This window comes from Callorhinus ursinus, unplaced genomic scaffold, assembly GCF_003265705.2.
Source record: "Callorhinus ursinus isolate GAN/ISIS: 27379988/994484 unplaced genomic scaffold, GSC_fseal_2.0 scaffold18, whole genome shotgun sequence".
In the NCBI taxonomy this organism is placed as follows: domain Eukaryota; kingdom Metazoa; phylum Chordata; class Mammalia; order Carnivora; family Otariidae; genus Callorhinus; species Callorhinus ursinus.
Genome location: NW_027397080.1, coordinates 2,517,299 through 2,542,808, shown reverse-complemented (window position 1 = coordinate 2,542,808; position 25,510 = coordinate 2,517,299). Strand labels below are relative to the sequence as shown.

Sequence of the window (25,510 nt, the reverse complement as noted above, 5' to 3'; positions counted from 1 at the left end):
GGGGGAGCCGCGCGCGGACGGCAGGGGCGCGGGGCTGCCGCCTGCGCTCGCAGCTGGTGCCGGTGCGCGCGCTCGGCCTGGGCCACAGCTCCGACGAGCTGGTGCGTTTCCGCTTCTGCAGCGGCTCCTGCCGCCGCGCGCGCTCCCCGCACGACCTCAGCCTGGCCAGCCTGCTGGGCGCCGGGGCCCTGCGGCCGCCCCCGGGCTCGCGGCCGGTCAGCCAGCCCTGCTGCCGCCCCACGCGCTACGAGGCGGTCTCCTTCATGGACGTCAACAGCACCTGGAGGACCGTGGACCGCCTGTCGGCCACTGCCTGCGGCTGTCTGGGCTGAAACCTCGCTCCAGGGCTTGCCGGACTGCACCCTTCCCCGCGGCTCCTCGCACCGCGGGGCCCTCTCGCAGGAGAGACCGGGGGGCCGGGGAATGGGGGGGAGCTCGGCCAGAAATGGAGGCCTCAGCCCCGGGGAGCGGGGGAGTGATGGCCACGAGCCCTCGAGAGATGTTGGGACGGCTGACCTGCCGCGCCAGGGTCCTCGCCCTGCAGACGCCAGACACCTCAGCCGTGGAGACCTTAGGACCCGCTTCTCACAGACTCTGGCACTGACTCAGCCGCGGACCCAGGACTCGTCCTCGGGAGAACCCAGCCGTGCCCGAGGTCCCAAGCCTCAGCCCAGGCCCTGGGGGGCGCGGAATCGGAGGAGACACACTGCAGTCGCATTGCCCGCGGGGGCCTGTACTCACTCGTGGGAGCCACACCCCTATTTATTATTCCTAAGTTATTTATTTACTTCCGTGGTTTGTCAGATCCTTTCCTGGGCAGCGGGGCCGGATGGGTAACAGCAGCTGGATGGGGATCACGCGCTGGCCATCCCACTCACTTCAGGCTGACTCAGCAATCACAGGCCCTGGCCTGGATTGTCCATTGCTTGCCGCAACCCAGCAGCTCTGGGACATGGGGCAAGAACACAGGCAGAGAGGGTGGCACAGGTGTGTTCTCCAGTCCCGACAGGCCAGCTCACAGCCCCCTGCACCGTCCCCAGCACTTGGGACCTGGAGTTATGGGTGGAGAGAACCCTACCCTTGTCACATCAGACATTCTGGGGGTTCTCATTTACTGTGTAATGACACAGAGAACCACACATTGCCGCATCCCACAGTCACTCATCTGTGTCCTACCCTCCAGGGCACCCTGACTGACAGGTGCATACACTGCCTCTGCTTATAGACAATCCAGCATGGGGACCTCACTGCCCACAATCCATGAGGCAACCCAGGGCAAAAGAGCATCTGAAAAGGCTGCAGGAGGGGAAGAAGGTGCAGCTGGTTTCGGGGGAATGAAGCAGAGGGCATCAAGGGACTAAAAGGGCAGGAAAGGACTGAGGGCACCCCATTGGGACCTGCATTTTGAGTGATGAACAAGGATGTTCATTTATTCATTCAACAAGTATTCATTAATTACCTATTATATGTCAGACACTAGGTAGACACCAGAGATACAGAAGTGAAAGGGACATGATACATGATCCCTGCCCTTAAGCTTAACTCAGGAGAGACAGACAATAATTATGGAAGTTCAGTTTGACAGATGGTATGAAAAAGGACAAGAAGCTAAGAGGTACACACCTGCATTTGGAAGGAAGGAGAGGTTAGTGCTGACCCTGGCCTTCCACGGTGTCCCTGAGTCATCTAGCAAAAGTCAGTGCAATCCCTCTGAGCTTTCCTGCAAGTCCCTGTGAAACTCTGTTTCCTGGGTCCTATGAATTTGTCCAATATGATGTTCTTTGGAAATAAGATGAGGGCCTGCATTTGGAAAGGATGCCCAGTGTGAGGAACGCTGGGGTGTCCGGAGGGGCTGTCGGGAGAAAGGGGTATGCTGGTCTGGAGCTGAGGAGGGAGGGCTGGGCTGGAGATGGATTTGGCAGCTGTGAGCACAAGGGCAGTAGCTGCAGCCAGGGGTGCATGAGAGCACCATGGGAGTGAGCCAGCTGAGGGTGGGACCCCTTGGGCATCTGCCACTGCTAACCAAAATTCCTTCCAAACTGTCTAAGTACCTGGCTGCTTTGGCACAAGTGCCCCCTTCACCCACGCTAGAGTAAGGAGCAGGCAAAAGTGAGGGCTGTGAGCATTCTGGGTCAAGGAGGAGAAACAGGCCTCTGCTTCCACTCTTCCATGTTCACTGCCCCAGTTCTAGATGCTCCCCAAACTCTGGTGCTCTCACATTGCCTTCAAACACCCGCTTGCCCCCTCTCTCTGCCTCCAAACTGATTGAGGATCCTCAGTCTCCAGCCCTTCCGACGCCCACCGGAAGAAAATGGCACCAGCGCCATACAGTTTGCAGATGCCTCATGGAGGTCTGGGCCCTGGTTGAAGATGAAGGGGGACATCCCGTCAAGCAGGGTCACTGGGCCCAGGGAGACCCTACTGGAAAGACTTGAAAACCTGGCCTAGCCCCCAAGCCCTCCAGGCCCTGCCCTTCAGTGGTCATCTCTGCTCTCAGAGCCACTTAAGGGAGACAAAAGACTGAAGCCACCTCTGACACTGCTCTCAGCAAGAGAGCCAGGTCAGAACCCAAGCCAAAGGTGCTGGCTCTCAACAGTCCTGATTGCTGGTCCTTGAGCAAGCAGGGTCCCTCCAACTCAAGGCTGCATTTTGGGCCCCAGAGAGATTATGCCCAACATCTCACAAAGTCCCAGATGAAACAATACCTTCTCTAAGAAGAACACAGTCCTACAAGAACCCAAATCCCTCTTTAAAAAATAATAATAATAAAGCCACTTTCCCCCAAAGGAACAAGCTCCAGAGCTGCGGTTCTCTGCCTACAACTTAGCAGAGGTCACTGTCACATGACCTCACCAGGCAGAGCACTTTCCACCCGGGAGCCACAGGTGGTTCTGTTATCTCCAGTCTTTTTTTTCTTTTTTTCTTTTTCAGATTTTATTTGTTTATTTGACAGAGAAATAGAGAGCACAAGTAGGGGGAGCGGCAGGCAGAGGGAGAGGGAGAAGCATGCTCCCCACTGAGCAGGGAGCCCGACGTGGGGCTCCATCCCAGGATTCTGAGATCATGACCCAAGCTGAAGGCAGATGTTTAACTGACTGAGCCACCCAGGCGCCCCTGGTATCTCCATTCTTGACCGTAGTCTTTGTTTCACATGTGCAAAACTACATTGCCCGTTTGAGTGGTCTTCCCAGAACCAAGGTATGGTCTCCTCCAAAGGGCTTTCAAGTCACCACCTCTTGTAAGACGGAAGACTACAGGCAGCTTTGAAGTGGCAGTTTTTCCAGCTTCAGGGAGTACCCAAAACTTCCCTTGACATTTGGTTCATCCAGGAACTGAGGTGTGGGGTTCCATGTGCTGCCCCCTGCACTTGCCAATGGCTTTCCTTCTCTCTTGTCCAAGGATGGTCCTATTTCCCCTGGGACAGAGTGTATGTGCACCGGCCGACTCACTGAGGTCTCATCCGGGAAAGGAGAGGCTGTGTAGAAAGCTGAGGATCAGAGAAAAGACCTAGGAGCATCTGCACCATGTGAAGTCCCTTTTTTGTACACAGGAGTGGTTCTTAAACTGTTTGGGGGTTGTAGAGTCCTTAGGGAAGCTGATGAAAACCAGGGGTTCTCTCCCTGCACCCCCAAATGATGAAAAGACCACTCCTTCATTTTATCCTACATCCTACAGATAGGTTTTTGTAAAATGCAAATCCAATCATCACTGCCCACGTGAAACCCCACTTAAGATTTGTTGAACGACTAGATTCCCACTAGATTTTTGCTTCCGAGCTAATTGAACCCCCCTCCTCACCCGTTTCTCCTATTCTTCAAGCCTAGACCAAGTTTCTCCTCCTCAGGGAAGCCTACACTCACATTCTTCAGCCTTAGCAGCTATTGCCAATGTCAGCTTCCTCCACCGAATACAAGTCCAGAGGTCCTCCTTTCCCTTTTGATTATTTTTTCCCCTGCTGGGATAGCTGGCAAGAGTTAATAAAAGATTGGGGTGCCTGGCTGGCTCAGTCAGAAGAGCATGAGACTCTTGATCTCAGGGTTGTGAGTTTGGGCCCCACGTTGGGTGTAGAGATCACTTCAGTAAATAAACTTTAGAAATAAGAGTTAATATAAGGGCAAGTGGAAGTGTAAGGGGTAGGGGCTGCTGGGGTCTGCGGCCGACCAGATCTGTGGCTGGTCTCTGCTACACTAGCTGTGTGTCCCTGGACAAGAAAAGCTCAACCTTCCTCAACCTCTGTTTCCTCATCTGAAAATGTGACTAAAAAACCCACCTCAGAGTTGTCCCGAGAATCGGACCAAGGTAGGCAAAGTACTGCTTGTTCCTGGCACTTAAATGTGAGCTCTTCTTATTCTAATTACTCATAAAGAGAAGTTACTTCCAAGCACCTTAGGAAATTCTCCGAGTACTGTCCATGGTACGTGGTTCCTGGTTGCTCACTGGGCATTCCGGAGAGCCGTCTTTTTTTATTGCTGGGGCGCGCCAAGCCCCCTTTCTTCTTTGGGCGGTGCTGATGCCTTCTGCCCAGACCGCCCCCTTCCTGGGCCCCAGGAGGCGCCGGCAGCGCGGCACCAGACTGACCTGTTTCTCCCCGCCAACCCCCAACACACACCTTACCCTCTTGCCGGCATCCCAGCTCCAACCACCGGCCCCTTCGGTCACATCCTCCTAGGGAGCTGCTCATCAGCGCTTCCCGCGGGTCTAACCCTGTCGCCGACAGTGGGTCTGGGGCCGGCGGGGCTCCGCGGGTCCCCAGCCCACGTGCTCCCGACCTCTGCCGCAAGGCGCCGCCCTCCCGCTAGGAGCAACGTGGACTACGTTTCCCAGGGTACACAGCGGCGGGGCCTTGGCTCAGCGGGGGCCTCGAGCGGCGCGCCGCTCCGTCGCCTGCTCGGGGGCGCGCGGGCCGGCGCGGGGACAGGACCAGGGACCCGGAATGAGTTTCTGCGCAGTTCCGCTGGGCCGTGCCGGGCTGTGCCGGGCCGGGCCGGGCCAGGGCAGGCGCGGGGGGAGGGCGGCGCCTGAGTCGGCCGTGCTGGGAACAGGCGCTGGGGGCAGCCCGCGCCTCGCTGAGGTCCCCGCCCCGTCCCGGCCGGGCCGGCTCGCCTGTCAGTCACTGGGGCGGCGGCAGCGGCGGTAGCGGGGCCAGAGCTGGGCGGTGAGAAGAGCGCGGGGCCAGGCCGAGCGGAGGGGACCTGCCACAGACCCTCAACTCTACGGACTCTTCGCCCCAGACTCGCGAAGCTGCACCCCTGCGCCTGGTCGGACGCCTCCGTAACCCGCGAAGGGCTCTATCCCTCGTCACCCCCCACCCCGTGACCTCCTCGTAGGACCGGAGAGCTCACTCAGACGAGGTTGTTGTGGGTACAGGCCATCGACCCTGTGACCTCTCACGGGCCAGGGCCTCGGTTTCCCCCACAGGCCTGCCTTCCTTATGACTCCTTTCTCATAGATTCTGGGGACAGAGCCGTAACCTACCACCAGGACCCCCGCCTGCGAACTCTTCACTGACGGCTCCCTCCTCGGAGTCCCCCTCAGTTGACTTCCCCTTAAGAGCACCCCTTTTGGCCTCTCTGGCAAGCGCCCCATTCCCGACCGAGGTGGGGAGGCCTCGGCAGCCATGCCCGCCCTGGGCCCCCTGTCACCCCACCGCTTCCTGGGCACCCAAGCCGGGGTCTAGCAGGGGGCCAGCAGCCAAGGGGCTGGGGCAGGAGACAGGTCAGGGTCCACCTCCCTGCTAGGGAGGGAGCAAAGATGGAGCGGCGGGAGGAACAGCCGGGGGCTGCAGGGGCTGGAGCAGCACCAGCCTTGGACTTCACGGTGGAGAACGTGGAGAAGGTACGAGGGCCCTGGGGTGGGCAGTCCAGTGACAGAGCAGAAGTTCTGGGGACTGACACTAATGCCGGAGCCCAGGCTTGGGCTGGGTGCCCGCTGGGATGGTGCCCCCAGAGCACCTGGCATTTGCTGTCTCTCTGGGCAGGCGTGGACAGCAATGTAGTGGTGTCCTAATGGGCTATTTTTGGCTTTCCTTAGACATGGGTTCTCTGTGGTTACTCTAGGGTCTTGGGATGGTCCCTCCAGAGTGCTGATGGCCTAGACCTACAGCCAGACTGGCTATTCTCCAGCTCCATGGGAACTGCATGAGCAGTGCAGTAAGAAACCAGGAACCCAGGAGACCTACAGCTCAGTCCTCAGGAACCATACAGATGCTGAGCCATCCTGGACCTGTTTTGTGACCCAGGGGCTCAGAAAATAACCTGAGACTAAAACAGTCTGGATTGTTTTCACTCTTTCTTGGAGAAGGGTCCTTCTTATATTGGATGGAGGCCAGACCAGTCCTGGGCAGGCAGGAAGGGCTGGCCCCCTTTGTTTTGTCCTGGGTCCAAGGGGTTCAGTCCTCCCAGCAGCCTCAGGGGTCTTTCCCTGCTCTCCTGCCCACACAGCTCCCTACCATGGCCATCCCAGGCTTTCCCACTGCCCAGGCCATCTTTTTTGAACTGCTTCTCTGGTTCTTTTCTGCGTTCTGCCCCAGAGGCCTGGGATGCGGAAATGCCTCCCTGCTGGGATGAATGGGGAGATAGGGCTACCTTGCTGGAAAGCAAGGAATGGTTGCAGATACTCATTTGTTATTCTTGAGCCCTTTTTGCCATGCCAAATGCTAAGAATGCAACCCTTCTGCTTCTTTTCTTTGCCTGCCTCAGCACCCTTGAGGGGCCAAATAAGGGACAATAGCCAGAGCTTGCTGTCGGAAGTACAGATTGGGCTAAGCCTACTTGGGTGGAGCCTGCTTAGGGGGTCGGAGTCCGGACCTGGCTGTTCCTCCCCGGGGCTGGGCAGGGGGCTGGGCAGGGGGCTGGGCAGTGTGGGCGTGGTGGTGCACTCTTCCATGCGCTGCCAGGGAGACAAACCACTGTTCTCTTACTGTGTGAAGTCCCTATGGAATTGGGATCCTGGGGGTTTGGCTAGTTGAGAGCTCCTGACGAGGCATTTGCCAGGGCTGCCGGCCAAGACTTCTTGACCAGCTTTTTGGACCCTCATGTGTGCTCTCTGAGGGGTGTTCTCACCCTCCCCTCCAGTGTGTCTCTGGCCTACGGCTGCCTGGCAAAGTCTTAGTCCTGCTCAGATTTCTCACTGGCTTTGGTGCCAGCATCTGGAGTGACCTAGGGATGATCCTGGGAGAGCTGAATAGAACTCTTGGAGTTGATGGGAGCAGTGGTGCCTGGGAGGGTCAAGGCCCCTCAGGCTGTTCCATGTTCTTCTCGGCCTTAGCTTCATCCCTGTGGAGCCATTCCTTCAACTTGGGCCTTGTCCTTTACCTCAGGTGCCTCCCTTTGGGGAGCTCAGCCTCCTCTTTTTCTGCTTTCCTGTGGAGGTTCACTCTCTGAACCCCCAATGTTTTGCTATAAGGAGAAGAGAATATGGTAGAGCACGGGCACAGTTGAGGCTCTCAAGGTATCAGTAGGGCCCGGGCCCAGGACACACTGCAGAGCCCTGGGCTCTTCCTGCTCAGCCCCTCAGTCAGAGAGAGCAGACTTGCAGGACCAAGTCATGCCCTCTGTTCTGGGCTCTGGCAGGCTCCAGAGTGCCCAGCACCTGCTCAGTCCTGTGCTGTCCTGCAGGCGCTGCACCAGCTCTACTACGATCCCAACATTGAGAACAAGAACCTGGCACAGAAGTGGCTGATGCAAGCTCAGGTCTCCCCACAGGCCTGGCACTTCAGCTGGCAGCTACTGCAGCCTGACAAGGTGCCTGAGATCCAGTACTTTGGGGCCAGTGCCCTGCACATCAAGATCTCTCGCTACTGGAGTGACATACCCACTGACCAGTATGAAAGTCTAAAGGCACAGCTCTTCACCCAGATCACCCACTTTGCTAGTGGCTCCAAGATTGTGCTGACTCGGCTGTGTGTGGCACTGGCCTCCCTGGCTCTCAGCATGATGCCTGACGCTTGGCCGTGTGCTGTGGCGGATATGGTACGGCTCTTCCAGGCTGAGGACTCACCGGTGGACGGTCAGGGCCGCTGCCTGGCCCTACTCGAGCTGCTGACAGTGCTGCCAGAGGAGTTCCAGACAAGTCGTCTGCCTCAGTATCGCAAAGGCCTGGTGCGGGCCAGCCTGGCAGTGGAGTGCGGGGCTGTCTTCCCGTTGCTCGAGCAGCTGTTACAGCAGCCCAGCTCACCCAGCTGTGTGCGTCAGAAGGTGCTTAAGTGCTTTTCCAGCTGGGTGCAGCTGGAGGTGCCATTGCAGGACTGCGAGGCGCTCATTCAGGCCGCCTTTGCTGCGCTGCAGGACTCGGAGCTCTTCGACAGCAGTGTGGAGGCCATTGTCAATGCCATCTCGCAGCCTGATGCCCAGAGGTGAGCTGGTGCCCACCTTCCCAGAGAAGGACAGCTTGCTTGGCCATCCGTCCAACCATCCATCCAGCCATTCAGTAAACACTGTTTGAGTGCCTACTGCATACGTGGTCCTATGCTGGAGATACACAAGGAAGCAAACAAGACGTGGTCATTATGGTTCAGAGAGGGAGACAGACCACTAACCATCCAACGAATTATTCATTACAATATTTGACTCTTTCTTCTCTTTCTCTCCACCAGTCAGTCGCCAAGTCCTGACTGTTCTGCTCTTGACCATATTGCAAATCTATTTTTTCCATCTCCACTGCCGCCACCCTAGTCCAAGCTGTCATCATCTCTCTCCCCAAATTACTGCAGAGCTTTTTCATCAGTCCCTTGGTTTTTACTCTTGTACCTTTTATTGCACACCCAGCAGCCAGAGTGATCTTTTGAAGGGATCCAGTTTGTCCTTTCTGCTCAGAACCCGTCAGTGGCTTTTTACAGTTCTTAGGATGAAGTTCAGAATCCTTAATGTGATTCACAAAGATGCTGCACAGTATGGCTAATCCCCAGCCTCTTCTCATGCCATTTTCCTTTCTTCACTCTCACACAATCTTTTCAGTTCCTTGACTGTCCCATGCTTCTTCTAGCCTCTGAACCATTGGCACATCATCTCTACCTCAGCTGAAACTTCACTTTCTTAGGAAAGCCATCAGTGATTCTTAAGACTAAGTGGTCTTCTCAATTATTTTATCTCAAAGCTCGTAGTGATTTTCCTTCTTAGCCTGTAACACGGTTTCATTGTAAATTAACTTGTATCTCCCCATTGGTCTCTCAGCTCCGTGAGGACAGGCACTGTGTCATTTTATTTTGTCACACTGTGCCTGGCAGCATTTGGTAGCATTCATTAGTTTTTGAACAGATGAGAAGTAGGAGTTGCCTGAGTGCTGAGAGGCGGGAGTGGGGTGGGGTAGGTCAGGGGAGGAGTGAGTGTTCCAGGTTTCAGGAACCAAAGCAGGGGCAAAGGCCTGTGGTGGGCAGCACCATAGCACCTACAAGGACCTGAAAGAAGGTGAGTGTAGTGAGCTGTTGGTGCAGCAGATGTTTGAGCACCTGTTTGTATCTTGGGCCCTGTGCTGAGCACCAGGTGCACAAAGATGAATAGGTTGACTTCAGCAAGCCAGGAGCTCACAGTCTAATAGGCACACGAAAGGGCAGGTATGGTTAATGAGATAAATGCTATAATGGGGAAAGCAGGGGGCTGTGAGAGCCCGGAGGAGGCATTTAACCCCATCTTAGGGTTGTGGAAGGCTTCCCAGAGGAGGTGTGCTTTAAAGAGCCTGAGCAAGGAAAAGGTGTTGAGGGAGCCTGGTGAGTGGTGGTGATTAAACAGCAGGGTTTAAGGGCCAGTTGTGGGAGGTCTGGGCCCAGATCATGCAAGACCTTGTCAGCCAGGCTTAAGATTTTGGTCTTCATCCTGAGGAGGATGTAAAGATAGTAAAAGATTTCAAGCAGAGAAAATGGCATAATGAGATTTTTAGTATAAGTTGGATTGGCCAGGGCAAAACTGGGGACACTAACACTTCAGAGATAGGGCTTTTAGGGCACCTGAGTAGCTCAGTCGGTTAAGTGTCTGACTCTTGTTCTCAGCTCAGGTCTTGATCTCAGGGTCGTGAGTTCAAGCCCCAAGCTGGACTCCACACTGGGCATGGAGCCTACTTAAAAAAAAAAAAAAAAAAAAAGAACGAGAGATGGGGCTTTAGAAACCCTTAGCAGAGTTGGAGGGGAAAACATTGAAAGAGATAGCATCAGAGAGTGGTTAATGGCTCCAGCCTTGACATTAGTCATGTCTGAGTTTGAATCCCAGATGGTCCGCTCGCTAAATCTGAGACCTTGGGTAAGTCATTTTTAAATCTCAGTTTCTTCATCACTAAAATGGGTGTGATCATATCGACCTCACAGAGTTGTAGAGGCTTAAATAGGATAATGTGCACAGGGCTCCTGGTACTCTATAAAGAACATTTTGGCATGAGGATCAAAGAAGAGAAGGTCTGTGAAGGGTATTGCATGGTGTACAGGAACCATGTACCCCATAAACGGTACTTGATAGAATTTGGTATTGTTACTGCATTGGTAGTTAGTCTGTCTTTCCTGTGGTTTCCCAGGCTTTCCAACTCAAGGTGGGTACCAAGTCCCAGGTCTAGCCTTCCTCGCCAGGCAGCCTGAAGCTCAAGTGCCGGCTGGGCTCAGACAGTTGGTGGCTAAGGGGAATTGCCTGGGGCCACTGCATGGTTGATGTGGGGTGTCCTTGGATACACCCAGGTTTACCCGCCCAGCCAGTCTCGAGGGCTTTGGCAGGTAATTGATGTTTCTTCTCCTCTGAACGAATGAGCGAACAAGGAGCCAGTGAGGGAACCCACAGCCTCCTGAGCGCCCATTGGCTGCAGCCCCCGTGGTTGCTTAGCAACTCTCCCCGTTTTCTCAGCTCTCCTCCCGGAGCTCTAATTGCAGGTCTGGGCTGGGCTCCGTGTGAGTGGCAGCCAGCAAGCCCCAGCAGCCCTGCCCCGGCAGCTTGAGCTGACCAATGGAACTAGGCCTCTTGACCCAGCCTCAGCCATGGCCTTAAAGATATCCTCTCTCTCTCCCTCCCCCAAATCTACAAACCTCTGGAAGCCTCAGACCTGCTCTTCTGTCCACTCACAGTTTTCAGGAATAGGTGCCCAGGTGGTAGGAAATCTAGGGTTTCCCCTATTGGTGGGCTGCACCCAGCCTGGTGTCAGAGTTTGGGCCTCGCTCTGTTTAGTCTAGTCTCTTAGACTTTGGCTTGAGAAAGTCACCTGTGGTTTTGACTCTTGGGTCATCCGGCCACTGTCTTCCCCAAGGGTCCTGATGTTGGCTCTCCCCTTGGCTGAGCTTGCACTCAGGTCCCCTCTTTCCCACTCTTCCAGAAGCTGCTACTGCTTGCTTGGCTCTCTCTCCCTTGATTTTGTTTTTCCTGAAATATGTTTTTAATCCTGGAAAAGCTTTTCACTGGGGGCTGGAGGAAGAGAGAAGGTGAATTAGACAGGTTCTTGGGGACTCCCATCAGTTAGAATTTGAGATATGGACTGAGATTTGCATAGATCCTTTGGAGAAATTCAGGTTGGGCGCTGAAAGAGCAGTTCTGCAGCAGTAGAAGTGGCTGCCCCAGCCTGTCATTTGTCTCTAAGTTGCTGTATGACCTTGAGTAATACCCTGAGCCCTTCTGGACCATATTATCCATGATTGAGCCTATTATGTAACTTAAATGTGACAGATCAAGAACTCAGTGAAGATTGAGTACCTGCTGTGTACATGAACTTTGGCAGGTGTGAGAGAGCCTTGGTAGGGATGCTTTGGGGATAGAGCACTACCTCCTGCCCCCATCTCAGCTGCTAGGGAGCTTGCAGGCCAGGGCTTTGGCCCTGCCCCTGCTCTTTGTGCCAGAGAGTCTGGCCTGAAGGTGCCCATTGTCTGGCGGTGCAGCCTGTGTCAGGGTCGTGAGACTGAAGCTATCCCAGCTGTCTCCAGGCAGCACCCTCTAGGGCTGTCTCTGGGTTGGGGGTATCCTGGCATGGATACGTTGTCCCACCAGAATGGGGATTTGGAGAAAGCCAACATCCTGGGCTGGTTGCCTCTTGTTGTTTTCATCCTACCCCTGAGGTTATGAGGCTACCTGCCTGCCTAGCAGCCTGCTTAGGGCAAATGCAGATAGAACTCCTCTGGCCCATCAGTCCCCCTAGCTCTCCATAGATTGCTCTGGTGACACTATGATTGGTAGCAGACGGGTTTCAAGCATCTGATGCCCTCAGTACCCCTGCCGAGAGTATCACTTCCTCTGATTAGTCTGGTCTCCACAGAGCAGGCTGCTGGGGAGGGGTCCAGTGAGTGGAGCTAGTGTTCTCTGTCTCCTTTGTATACTGTGCTTCCCCTGCTCCCCCTTTAAGATCATTGTGCCTCAGGACTCTGACTTGGACCCTCTTTTCTCTCATTCAGTGCTTTCTTCCTGGGCAATGCTCATCTACTCCCATAGCTTCAATTACCAGTTGTTTGCCCATGACTGTCTCTTGCTCTAACTTCTCCCTTGGGCTTCAGGTTTTCATATCCAACTCTCTGGACACTTCTGTTTGCAGATCTCACCAGGTACCTCTGATTCAACATGCCTAATGCTGAACTTATCACCTTCTGGCCTCCCATTAAATTTATTACCATCCCCATCCACCCACTTCTCCTGACCTCAGTAAATAGCTCCGCCATCTCCTTAATTGTTCAGCCAGTAACCTGAGAGTTGTCCTTAACTCTTCCCCATTGTTGTATCCAGTAAGTTATCAAGTCCTGACCATTTTGCCTCTTAGCTGTCTCCGGGTTCACTGTCTACTGCTCTCCCTTCATACTGCCACCAGAGTACATAGGAGTTTGGATTTGATGATAGGGAGTGGAGTGGACAGTGGGGATTGATGCTGTCGGTGCCTCCTGAAGTCTTTATCAGGGCTCCTGAGCCTGTATTAACTCCTCTGTTTCCTGTCTTTGTTAAGTCTCTCTTAACACTGTCCGTATTAGTTTCCTAGGGGGCCATAATAAAGTACCACACACTGGGTAGCTTTAAACAACAGAAATTTATTGTCTCACTGTTGCAGAGGCTAGAAGTCCAAAGTCAAGGTGTTGGCTTCCTCTACAAACCTGTAGGAGAATCCTTCCTCACCTCCTCCTAGCTTCTGGTGGTTTGCTGGCAGTCTTGTTCCTTGGCTTGCAGTTGCATGACTCCAATCTTTGCCTTCGTCATCACATGTCATTCTCCCTGTAAGTCTGTCTTCATTTGGTTGTCTTCTTATAAGGAGACACCCCCCCGTTGTATTGTATTAGAGCTCCCCCCTACTCTATGACCTCATCTGCAATGACCCTGTTTCCAAATAAGATTACATTCTGAGGTATTAGAGGTTAAGACTGCAGCATATCTTTTGCAGGGAGGATACAATTCAGCCCGTTACAGTCTGCCCTCTAGCCCCCCAACATTTATGTCCTTCCCACATGCAAAATACATGTATCTCATTTCGACTTCCCCAGAAGTCTTAACCCATGCCAGCGTCAACTGTAAGTCTAATTAGAGGACATAATTCAACCCATTCAACACTGACCTTCTCATACTTCTTTCCCAGAGTTCTCCTGGAGGTAGGTCCCTGACCTCAGATTTTTCCCAACATGGGCAGCATCAAAGCTACCATGTAGGCCCTGACCTTTTTTTTGCTTTGGGTTTAATGTGGGGTGGGGGCTTTGCTGGAAGACAGAGAGAATGTCTCTTTCTCTCAAAGCTGGTGGGGGCTGGGCAGACAGCTCTAATGGGTCTCCTTAACCTCATGCCTCCAGGTATGTGAACACACTCCTGAAACTCATCCCGCTGGTGCTGGGACTGCAAGATCAACTGCGACAGGCAGTGCAGAATGGGGACATGGAGACCTCCCATGGCATCTGTCGAATTGCTGTGGCCCTGGGCGAGAACCACTCCCGGTGAGGAGTAGGGCAGCTGGGGGTGGCGGCGGGGGATAGCAGGGCCCTCTCAGAGGTAGAGTTATGAAGCCCTGTTGGGGGAAGTGGAATGACCTTACTATACGTCTTCCTTCCAAGGGCCTTGCTGGACCAAGTGGAGCACTGGCAGAGTTTCCTGGCCCTTGTCAACATGATAATGTTCTGTACCGGCATCCCTGGCCACTACCCTGTCAACGAGACCACCAGTTCCCTGACCCTCACCTTTTGGTACACGCTGCAGGTGTGTCTATGTGACCTCTTGTTGGATTGAGCTGTAATGATAGAAGGTAGATCATGGGCTTCTGGGCCCGGTGCCTAGGTGGCTAACTTCCTTCCCTGGCTGTCTCAGGATGACATTCTGTCCTTTGAGGCAGAGAAGCAGGCTGTGTACCAGCAGGTGTACCGGCCAGTCTACTTCCAGCTGGTGGATGTGCTTCTGCACAAGGCCCAGTTCCCTTCTGACGAGGAATACGGATTCTGGTCCTCAGATGAGAAGGAACAGTTCCGGATTTACAGGTGATGGCAGCAGGCCAGTCCTACCTCTAAATAGAGTCCTGAACTAATGAAGGCAATAAGGGGAGGAGCCCAAAGCCAGGGTTCCTGAATGCTGGGGCTCCTTTCTCTATTCTCTAGGCCCTTTTGCAGGGTTGTGAGGGAACTGGGGTGGGCTCCTGGGCTTGAGGGCAGGATCCGAAGAGCGTATAAGGTCTTCCTCTGCTTCTTAGGGTGGACATCTCAGATACGCTCATGTATGTGTACGAGATGCTGGGGGCCGAGCTGCTCAGCAACCTCTATGACAAGCTGGGCCGCTTGCTCACCAGCTCAGAGGAGCCCTACTCCTGGCAGGTATCTCCCAAGCCTGATTCCCTCTGCCCTCCCAGAACTGTCATACCCTCCTCCTCAGCCAAGCCAGTGGCACCTCTTTCCTCAGCACACAGAGGCCCTGCTCTACGGCTTCCAGTCCATCGCAGAGACCATTGACGTCAACTATTCTGATGTGGTGCCTGGCCTCATTGGCCTCATTCCACGGATCAGCATCAGCAACGTGCAGCTGGCGGATACTGTCATGTTCACCATCGGTGAGACCTGGCACACACCCATGACCACACTTCCAGAGCCACAGGCACCTTCCCCAGCCACAGTCAGCCTGCTGGTTCCTGTCCAAAATGGAAGAGACACACATGCCCACACAATCAGCATTGCAGCCAACTAACTGTCCTGGCACATCTAGGGGTCCTTCCTACAATGTTCTGAGCTGCAATTCAGTAAGGCTAGTTTGCTGTCAATGGAACAGCAGTGCTAGGCCTCTTCTGAGTAACTCCTTCCCCCTTCTCAGCTATAAGGCTCCTGTTTGAGCATGTGCGTGCATATTTCCCTGTTCAGTCCTAGGGCTGTAACTTGATCCTGCCAGAAGTAATGCCTGCTTTACAGGGACCTGGTACAAAGCCAGTCTGGCCTACCTCAGATATCCTCCCCTCTTCCTTCTTCCCCCAGGAGCTCTGTCTGAATGGCTGGCTGACCACCCTGTCATGATCAACAGTGTTCTGCCCCTCGTACTGCATGCCCTAGGCAATCCTGAGCTCTCTGTCTCTTCTGTGTCCACCCTCAAGAAGATCTGCCGAGAATGCAAGTATGACCTGCCACCCTATGCTGCTAACATTGTGGCTGTCTCCCAGGTATGCGGGGGCCTAGGTGGGGCTGGGTCTCAGGGCACATTGCACTCCACTGATCCCATATTCCTTCTGTTTATCTCCAGGATGTGTTGATGAAACAGATCCACAAGGTGAGCCCAGAAGTTTCTAGGGGTCCTTGGGGATATTGTGGAAATCTACGGAAATCCTCTTCTGCCTTTTCCTACCCCTTGTCTTTTATTCTCTGATCTTGGGACCTACCGCAAGAAGTTCATTCTTCCTACCCACAACCAGATGTGTCCAGGATTGACTCTCCATGTTCTGCCCCACAGACGAGCCAGTGCATGTGGCTGATGCAGGCACTGGGCTTCCTGCTGTCAGCCCTGCAGGTGGAGGAGATCCTTAAGAACCTGCACTCACTTATCTCGCCCTATATCCAGCAGCTGGAGAAGCTAGCAGAGGAGATAGTGAGTGACCTGGTGTGTGTGTGTGTGTGTGTGTGTGTGTGTGTATGTGTGTGTGTGGCCAGAGGGCAGGGGTGGGCTTCCCTTTGTGTGGGCTGTGGCTGCTGGGGGTTGGGGTTAGAGTTGGCAGTCAGGGCTGGGGTCAGGGGTCAAGCTGGGGCTGGGAGATCCAGAGCTTGGTTTGATTCTCTCCATAGCCTAATCCTTCCAACAAGCTGGCCATTGTCCACATCTTGGGGCTTCTCTCTAACCTCTTCACCACGCTGGATGTCAGTCATCATGAGGATGACCATGAAGGCCCTGAGCTCCGGAAGCTGCCAGTGCCGCAGGGACCCAACCCTGTGGGTGATGTTGCCATTGTGCCCCCCCCACCACACACTCTGTGGGAATGTCATTGTTTCTCCCCAAGTTCATGGGTAATATTGTCATTGTTCCCTTGGCCCCGTGGGGCATGATGCATTTGGTCCTCTGACCCTGTGAATGACCTTATCATTGCCCTTCACTCTATAGGGAGTGATGTCATTGTCTCATCCAACCCTGTGGGTGATGTTGTCTTTGTCTCCAGCCCAACCGGGGTGATGTCATTGTGGTTCCTCTGCCCCATGGGGGACACTGGCATTTCCTTCAGCCTCCTAAGTGATGTAATTATGGGCCCCTGTTTAACCCCCAACTTCTACTTCACTATTCACTGTCCCCTGTGGGCACTGGGGATACTTACGTGCTCTACTTTTAATAGTTCTTGCCTTTGAGTTGCTCCCAGTCTAGAGGAAATCCATGTAAACAGATTGTCACAAAGCAGTGTGACAAGTACTGTGGTAAGCTTAGGCACAGGGGGTTGGGGTGACCACTTACAAGCTGTTTGATCTGGGGCCAGCCTCAGCTTCCCATTCAAAAGTATGGATGTCAGACTATCTAGCTTGCACATCTCATAGAGCCATGCTGGATAGCATATGTGGTCTTGAGTGAAAGTACTTTGCATACTATAAAGTTCTGTATAAATGTGAGAGACTTGGATCATTGTTCCCAGGGTTTCTCCTGGAGAAAAGGAAGCCACAGTATCCTGGCTCCTCTCCTCAATTCCTCACCTTAGTTTCAGGTGCCCTTTTGGCTCTAGACCAAACTTGGGCCAACATCCTTCAATAGAGCCCCTTCTCCTTCCATGGTAGTCATTGTCCTGCCTTCCCTCACCTCCCAGGACCTCAGTCTGCTCTCTGTTCCTCCATAAGCTGCCATATATGTGCATCCCTTGGGGCTCTCCACCCTAGGCCTGTTTGTGTGACACAGCATCTCTACTTCTTCAGGCACTAACCCGTAGGCTTTTGGCACTAAAAGGATTTTTCTGAGAAGAAATGGATAGGGAGTGATTTTTTTAAAGGTTACAAAGTTTTGGTAATTTTCTGAAGCCCTCATAATATCCTTGCTTTGGACTTTGAGGCTTCCTCTAAAATGATCCGTAAAATTCAGGATATCCTCTTTCATTCACTCCTTCCCCCAAGGTCCCATCCATTGAGTCCTCAGTGTCTAGTCTGGGGTAATAGGTTTGAACTTCTGGCCTGCTTTGTATCACCATGTCCATCTTGGGTGGGTGAGAGTGGTGGTGGGGACACCTCACGTCTTCCTGTGTCTTCAGGTGGTTGTGGTGTTGCAGCAGGTCTTCCAGCTTATCCAGAAGGTGCTGAGCAAATGGCTGAATGATGCCCAGGTGGTGGAGGTGAGCCTCTGTCCTTGCTCTCTACCCCCATGGTGACTTTGCTTAGATATGGAGCAGGAGGAAGGTGTTGCTGCCCATCTCGGCTTTCAGTGGTCTGGAGGAAATAAAGGAGGTGAATCTTGTCCCACAGGTACAAGGAATCTTTTGGGAAGACATTCAGAACTTCCCAATGTCACAAAAAGTGCTTGACCAAAGAACTACAGTGTTGTGTCTGAGTGACAGTGAGGGGTCCACTTTGTAATCAGAGACCTGCCTTCCTGCCTTTGGTCCCCTTTCAATTCAGGATTTTCTTGCTATTGCTGCTCTGTGAGAGGAAATGGTGGAGATGTAAGTAGCAAGACTTGAGTTGCGAAGTTCCATCCTGTGCCCCTCTGAGAAGGGCCTTTTTGCATCCTGCTTTTCAGGGTGAGGGTCAGACTTGTTTACCTTCCTTGACTTGCAGGGCCAGGCCAGGCTTAAAGGTAAAGGTCCCTCCTAAGGCTTCCTCTGTGCAGGGCCTCAGTTCTGTTCCAGCTGATTGTGACCTGCTAACCTTTGCTTTCTGCCTTTTTTCTTTCTTTTTTTTCTTTTTAATTGAAATATATTTGGTATTTAACATTGTATAAATTTAAGGTGTTCAGCATGTAGATTTGATACATTTCTCTGTTCTAGTATGATTGCCATTGTATGAAAATTAGCACCCCTATCACATCACATAATTATAATTTCTTTTTAGTGGTTGGTATAATTAAGATCTAGTCTCCTGGCAAGTTTGATGATCATAATACTGCTGTCGATTTCATGGGCCCCTTTGCTTCCTTCCCAAGGCGGTGTGCGCTATCTTTGAGAAGTCCGTTAAGACCCTGCTGGATGACTTTGCCCCCATGGTGCCACAGCTGTGTGAGATGCTGGGTCGGATGTACAGCACCATCCCCCAGGCCTCTGCTCTTGACCTCACTCGACAGGTGGGCCTTCTGATTGAGGCAGCAGTGTTCTAGATTTCATCTGACCCAGGGATGGGGTGGGTGGGTAGAGTGGGGTGAATGGCTGCCCTGCCAGGGGTTCTGACCTGCATTTCAGGGATGCTGGCCAGTTTTTGGTGAGACAGGGCCTCAACTGACCGGCATTCCCTGCTTTGTTGTAGCTGGTCCACATCTTTGCTCATGAACCTGCCCACTTTCCCCCAATCGAGGCCCTCTTCCTGCTCGTCACCTCCGTGACACTCACTCTCTTCCAGCAAGGTAGGTCCTGACCAGGGTCTCTGCTGCTGCCGCCACTGCCACTGCCTCTGCTTCCCCGACTGGGGAGCCCAAGCTGCCCACTCTGTTCTCCTCTGTCCCCTGAGTTGCACATGGGACTTGATGGGAAACTTACGGGATCAAGCACAGCACAATTGTCACCCTACAAATAGCTGACACCTTAGGTTGAAGTGGATAAGAGAGTGAATGATGTCTTCTGCTGGCCTGCTGGGCTCAGGGCCAGTCTTGATGTGGGGGAAGGTGGGGCCAGAGCTCTGAGGGACTTGGGGCACTAGGCTGGCTCCTTTTCTTTGGGATATAATGAAACGGGGAAAGAGCATGGGCTTTGGAGTCAGATAGACCTAGATTCTAAGTTCATCACCACCAACTAGTTGTGTGACCTTGGGCAAGTCACTTACCTTTGTGGAGCCTTCGTTTCCATGTCTGTGAAATGGAGATTTCATGTATTTGATAGGATCGTTATAGGTATGAAAGTAGGGTCTTTTGGTCCCCTGGCTTGGGGTGTTTTGCACATGAAGTACTCAGGGATTGCTGGTTCCTTTCCCTGCGTTCTAGGCTGAAACCCTTTGGCTGTGGCCCCAGCGCTCTATTCTCTGTGGCCCTCTGCCTGAGAGAGCTGGGAGCAGGGGGCTCCAGGCTTCCCCTGCTGTCTAACCCAGGCTTCTAACCTGGAAAAGAGATGGCGCTGCTCACCAGCCTCATGAGTCTTGCCTGGATTTGTGGTCGCATGTTGGGGGCTCACCAGGGGTTTCAGCTGGAGCCAGAGCACTCTCGGCCTATGTCCTCAGTGTGTGGTCCCATGATGCTGGCCTCTGCTCTAGTGGGCCATGGGTAGGTGCACAGTGGCCAGAAACTTGAGCCAGAAACCGGGTGTGGCCACCGCTCCCACTCCTCATATCTAGTCAGGGGTAAGTCTGGGTGGTCCTGGCTCCTGATTATCCCGCAGTCTGCCTACCTCTCCCCTCCCTCCATGACCACACCTCGGTGTGGGGTGTCTGGATCACCTCAACAGTCCTCTAACTGCTTTCCCTGACATCCGCCCTTCTCCCCAGGCCGTTCCTGCACCCTGCAGTTGTAATGTTCTTCAGGAAACACACATCTGAGTATTTCCCCCCCCCCGGCTGGAGACCCTTTCATTGTTCTCCATTGCCTCAGGTTCTCATCGCACTCCCACCCACATGTTGCAGCTCCTGCATGCTCCTCAGTGTCTTCTCCTGCAGGGTCCCCGAGATACTGGCAGTGCAGCCACACTGACTTCTCCCTTCCTGTGTCCCATTTGATCCTCTGACTGGAATGCCCTGTGCCCTTTACTGGGTGAGCTCTCACTCCTCCATGCCTTATCCATGCATCAGTCCTCAGAAGCTTCTCTGGGGCAGAATTGGGTGTTTCTGACTTTGTGCTGAAACTGTATCATGTACACACTGCTGACACAGCACCAGTCCTACTCAGTAATCAGCTTTCGTGTGTTTGTCTCTCTCCCTAGACTAAGCCCCTTGAGGGCAGGGTTGAGTCTCTTCTCTCTGCCTGCTCAGTGCCCAGAACAAGGCCAGCATAGAGCAGGTATCAGACGCTGTTGAAGAGAGGAGGGTGAGGTCTTCCTGCCCTCGGAACCTTTCTTCCTCACCGTCTGGGGCCCACCGCTGGCAGGGTGGCTGCTGAATGTCGAACATGCTGTCCGCAGGGGGACCCAGGCATGGGGCACATTGGGCCTCACTTTCCAGGACTTGAGTGACTCGGGGCTCAGATGTGCAGGAGATGGGCTTTCTCGGTGGCTCCTCATAGCCTGCAGAGGGAGGCAGGGAGATCACTGTCTCCTTTACAGTTGAGGAAACTGGGCATCTGTGGCTTGCACAAGATCACACAGCTCCTTAGTGGTGTTTCAGACAGACGTTTGTGCAGCACCTCCTCCTCAACGTGGAGCAGCCCAAGCAGGAGCTCCAGACACACGCCTTGTCCTTGCCGCAGGCGGCAAGAGCACTGGAGGCAGAATAATGTCCAACAGCAATCATATTTGTTGGCCTTGTTGGTTGTCTTGCAGGTCAGGATGGCCCCCTTACCTGTTATGCTGTCCCAGTCTTGCCATTCCTTTCTCAGCCTCGGCCCTCCCACTGCACCATGGGGTGACATGTGGACTGGTTTCCCTCTTCCTTTGTGTGTGCAGATGGTGGGAGCTGGTCTTCAGCCCTGAGCCTGGCTCTCTGCTGAGTTGGTGTCCATGTGAAGGGACTTTGCTGGGTGGGGCTCTCATTTTGGGCCTCATGGTACAGTTTCTTCCCCCAGACCCTGCCGGTGGCTTGCCCAGCCATCCCCATAGCATGTTGGGCTCTGCCCTAGCCAAGGAGGAGTCCTCTGGTTTAAGTGGACCCAAGAGGTTCCTTTCCTTGGGAAAGGAGCCCTAAGGCCACGGAAGTGAGAGGGCACCTGCTCAGGCCCTGATGCCCTCTCCTTTCCGGGGCCTTCAGCCAGGCGTCCGTGGGAGTTACCAAGGACTGACCTCCCACCAGCCCTGCCCTCCTCTTTGATGGCTAATACTGGGGAGGTATGTGCTAGGAGGCAGTGTAGGGCCACCCCAGCCAGCCAGAGGCCGCAGCAAGAGTGTGGGGGTTGTTTGTTCAGCTCTGTGGAGTCCAACATTGCTCTAGCACCAAAGGATCACTTGGGGGACTGGCCTGAGGAGGAGTGGGGAGTAGATGGAAGGCCCCTCGGGAGGGAGCTGGGGCAGGCCCGTCCTTCACTTTGCCGTCTCTTTCTGTTGGGCTTCTCCCAGTTCATGGTTTTTGTATGTTTTGTTTCTTTATCTTGCTTCCTGCTGCTCATGTGCCCCCACGCTGTCTCCCTGCAGGCTCTCAGTCCCACATAACTATATGAGGTTGAGTTGCTGTTTGTATAATTTTTTCTTAAGTTCCATCTTTATTATATTTTAGGGCCCAGGGATCATCCTGATATTGTTGATTCATTTATGCAACTCCTGGCACAGGTGTGTTTTAGTTTTATTCATTCACGTTCTGTTCTCTCTCTTTCTCTTTCTCTTATGTTGAAATTCAATTTAAGCCTATTTTTAGCTTTCTGTTGACAAATTTTTTTTCTGTTCAGTTGAATAGAGTTTCTTCATCTGTTTCCGTGGAAGTTGACAACCCAACATCCTCCTTTAGTGCCCCTTTGCCTCAACTAGCTCATTCTTCCACCAAGACCAGGGAGAGGCGATCCTGAAGGGAGGGAGCTGGGCTGGCCTGGGTGGGGGAGGGGGAGTAATTGTGCCCAGCAGCCCCTGTGCAGCTGGGGTAAGATTGGAGTTAAAGGGCCTGGGGTTCATTGTCCCCGTGCTCCTGCCGGGAACTGCCTGCCTCAGTGCCCCCAGCCTGCTCTGGAGAGGTGGCTGGGAGGAGCTCCAAAGGGAGGGGCTAAAGATGAATGTGCTGGGGTGGGGCCCTGAGTCGGGCTGTCAGATGGGTTTGCTGCCGCTGGGAGGCAGGGTGCTGGCTCCATTGTGAGACTGCGTTGGGATGCGTTTGTGTTTGGTGGGTGTTTAAGTATGTTGGACCTTATTTGTGTGTTTTGACTTTAGTTTGGTCTGGAAACAGAAATCACGTAGCTGCTCTAAGCGGTATGTGTGTTGTGTTGGGATAGATGTGTAGTTGAAGTGTGGGCGTGTGCATTGATGCATGTTGTGTGTTGATGTGCATTAGGCATTGATGGGTTTTGGACAGTGATATGTGTTGGAGGTGTGTGTGTTGGGCTGTGGGAACATGTATTTTGATGGAGGAGTATATATTGTGCTATCAGTATGTCTGTATAAGGGGATGTAGGTTGTAGAAGATACATGTGTTGAGCTGGGGGGATGTGGGTTTAGTGTGGGGGTGATTGGGAGGTTCCTGTGGGTTGGGGTAAATGATGTGTTTCTTTGCTTAATCATTCCACAAATATTTATTGAGTGCATAAGACATGTTTGGTACTCTGCTAGATGCTGAGGATGTAATGGTAAGCAGAAGCAGGCACAGTTCTTACTCTCTTGGAACTTAAGTCTAGTAGAGGGGGTGGGGCGCAGGAGGAGCAGGGAATAAGGAGTGTGTTCTGGGCCTGGATGGACATGTGTGTGGGTATCTGTGAGGGTGCATCTCTGGGGGTGAGGGCACTTGCATGTGTGTTTGTGGATGGGTGTGTCGGGAGAGTACCCGTGCTGGAGGACTGGGTAGCTTGAAGGTGTCAGCATGTGGACATGGCTGGGGGATGTGGGGAGGTTTGGGGATGTGAATATGTAGCAGGGTGTGTTGCAAATGTGGGAAAGTATGTATAAGGGATGTGATAGAGGTGTGTTTGAGGGTAAGTAGGGTGTTCCCAGAGAGGGTGCGTGTGGGGGTGTTTGCACATGAATGAACCTGGGGGAGTGGAAGGTATGTAAGGGGCTGGGGGGTTAGGGGTCTACATGGTATGTGTTGGGGGGCTGCTGGGGAGCAGCAGTGTTTGATGACTGCTGGAGCTGTGCAGAGCATCTCCTGTGACCTGAGGATGTGCCATTTGTGTCCTGGTACCACTTGGGGTGGGCTCTCTGCCCCTTTTACTCCTTCCATTCCCCCCACATGGCAGCACTGACGCCTGGGCTGGGTGTGGCTGAGAAGGGGCCTGGACACAGGGTATCCTGGTTGAATGGTGGGGCCATGGCTCCAAGGCTCCTACCCTACTTTTCCTCTTTCTAAACTAGAGGGTGTCTGAGGAGTGCAGGTGGGATGTGGGAGGGAGGCTTTTGGACTGGGCTCCACATCCAGCTGCCATCTCTTCTTCCTGCTGTCCTGTTAACAAATCCAGGGGGCTTGGACTGCCTCTGAATCAAAGCAGTCACTGCTGGTTACCTGGAGCCTGCAGGAGATCTGGCCTCGATGGAGGGGAGAATAAAAGTGTTTGCTCAGGGAGTGACTTGGGACCCAAGCTTTCTATATTGTGACACCCCCCCCAACCTCTCACACACACCAATGCATTCATGTACACATACATGTACGTAGCATCCCCTGGCTGCTCCCCTCCTGACTGACTGAACTGTGGGGTGGTTTGGGTCCCCCAGAGATGGCTGGGTGGCTGATTTTGGCAGCCGCAACCTGTGGTGTGTGAAGTTGGGGCCTGGGGTGGCAGGTGAGTGGGGGGTGAGGGGGGATGGTCCTTGGAGCTGGTTGGGGCTGGGCTTACCAGCTCCACCTCCTGCAGGCTCTGAAGCGGAAGCCAGATTTGTTCCTGTGTGAGCGATTGGATGTCAAAGCTGTGTTCCACTGTGGTAAGTGGGGCCGGGGTGGACGGGAGGGCCTGGGGGCCCCCTCGGGAGGATCCTTAGGCCCCATCTGATCTGCCTCTGCCTCTCCCACAGCTGTGCTGGCCCTCAAGTTCCCTGAGGCACCTACTGTCAAGGCCTCCTGTGGCTTCTTTGTGAGTCCCATGCTGAGTCCTGACCCCCTACCACCCCTATACCCAGCCCTGCCCTGCTCAGGACTCCAGAGGGTAGGGGTGCGGTGTGCCGGTCTTGTCCCCAAGGAGAGTGGGGAAAGAGCTGAGGCTGACAGGCCTCTCCATCCTCTGTAGACAGAGCTGCTGCCTCGGTGTGGGGAAGTAGAACCTGTAGGGAAAGTGGTTCAAGAGGATGGCCGTATGCTGCTCGTAGCAGTGCTGGAGGTGAGATGGAGCCAGGGTTGGAGGGGGGTGGGGTGGCCCTCACCATGGAGGCAGCTGCCCTTCTCGGAAGCTTGAGCCTTTGGTTCCCTAAACTCTCTGACTCTGTTTCTTCATCAGTTAAATGGCTGACAGTTGTTAGGGTTGCTGTGAGGATCAGCTGGCCCTCAGAAAACAGCACTCACTTGTCATGTGCAGTTTGGCTGAGGAACTGTCCGGGAGTGGGTGGGGTGTGGCTAGGCACCCTTGCTGCAAAAGGGGCAAGGCCCTGGTGTGCTGAGAACCCATCTCCCTCAGGCCATTGGGGGCCAGGCCTCCCGCAGCCTCATGGACTGCTTTGCCGACATCCTATTTGCTCTGAACAAACACTGCTTCAGCCTCCTGAGCATGTGGATCAAGGAGGCACTGCAGCCACCTGGTTTTCCCTCTGCCCGCCTCAGCCCTGAACAGAAGGACACCTTCAGCCAGCAGATCCTTCGGTGAGCAGAGCTGGCGGGGCCTGGGCTTGGGTCCAGAGGAGGGGCCGGTGGTGGTGGATGGTACTAACCTGATCTCCCTTCCCTTCTTCAGTGAGCGAGTGAACAAGAGGCGGGTGAAGGAGATGGTGAAGGAATTCACACTGCTGTGCCGGGGGCTACATGGCACAGACTATACAGCTGACTACTGAGGGGCGCCCCCGTCCCACCCACACCTCCTCCTCACCCCTCCCTATCCCCAAAGAGTAAACCTGGATCTTCACTGCATTGCTGTCTTGGCTTCCTTTCCTCTGCCACCACCACCTAACTGGGCGAAGGCCTGGGGGAGGATGGGAGGATGTTTGGATCCAGGCCTTAGTAGGGAGTTGTGGGCCCAAATTCTAGCTCCTAGGGTGGAAAGGGTCCACTGTAGCCAAGCCTCCTAGGCTGGAGCCATTCATAATACTGCCATTTCCCTTGGGTTGG

The 25,510-nt window shown here is 53.9% G+C and overlaps 2 protein-coding genes across 3 annotated transcripts in view; both read left to right on the top strand.

The window, feature by feature from the left end:
- ARTN (artemin) overlaps window positions 1-396 on the top strand; it is a 3,829-nt gene extending 3,433 nt beyond the window's left edge. Inside the window, exon 6 of the mRNA XM_025856370.2 lies at window positions 8-396. Coding sequence (XP_025712155.1) covers window positions 8-332 — 325 coding nt within the window. The 3' untranslated portion in view covers window positions 333-396. The remainder of the gene's footprint in view (window positions 1-7) is intronic.
- Window positions 397-4,972: 4,576 nt separating this feature from the next.
- On the top strand, window positions 4,973-25,312 carry IPO13 (importin 13). 2 transcript variants are annotated; one of them, XM_025856604.2, is made up of 20 exons: window positions 4,975-5,835; window positions 7,617-8,353; window positions 13,715-13,855; window positions 13,973-14,114; window positions 14,223-14,389; window positions 14,599-14,719; window positions 14,805-14,952; window positions 15,368-15,549; window positions 15,630-15,656; window positions 15,837-15,971; window positions 16,166-16,309; window positions 17,599-17,679; window positions 18,486-18,623; window positions 18,803-18,899; window positions 21,842-21,894; window positions 24,114-24,180; window positions 24,271-24,329; window positions 24,483-24,572; window positions 24,867-25,048; window positions 25,140-25,312. In XM_025856604.2, the coding sequence occupies exons 1-20, from the start codon at window positions 5,752-5,754 to the stop codon at window positions 25,234-25,236; spliced, it is 2,892 nt and encodes a 963-aa protein (XP_025712389.1). In that variant the 5' UTR covers window positions 4,975-5,751; the 3' UTR covers window positions 25,237-25,312. The 2 variants fall into 2 exon arrangements, with proteins under 2 accessions (XP_073758853.1, XP_025712389.1); XM_073902752.1 differs by lacking the exons at window positions 16,166-16,309; window positions 17,599-17,679; window positions 18,486-18,623; window positions 18,803-18,899; window positions 21,842-21,894 and having other exon boundaries at window positions 4,973-5,835.
- Window positions 25,313-25,510: the final 198 nt, after the last annotated feature.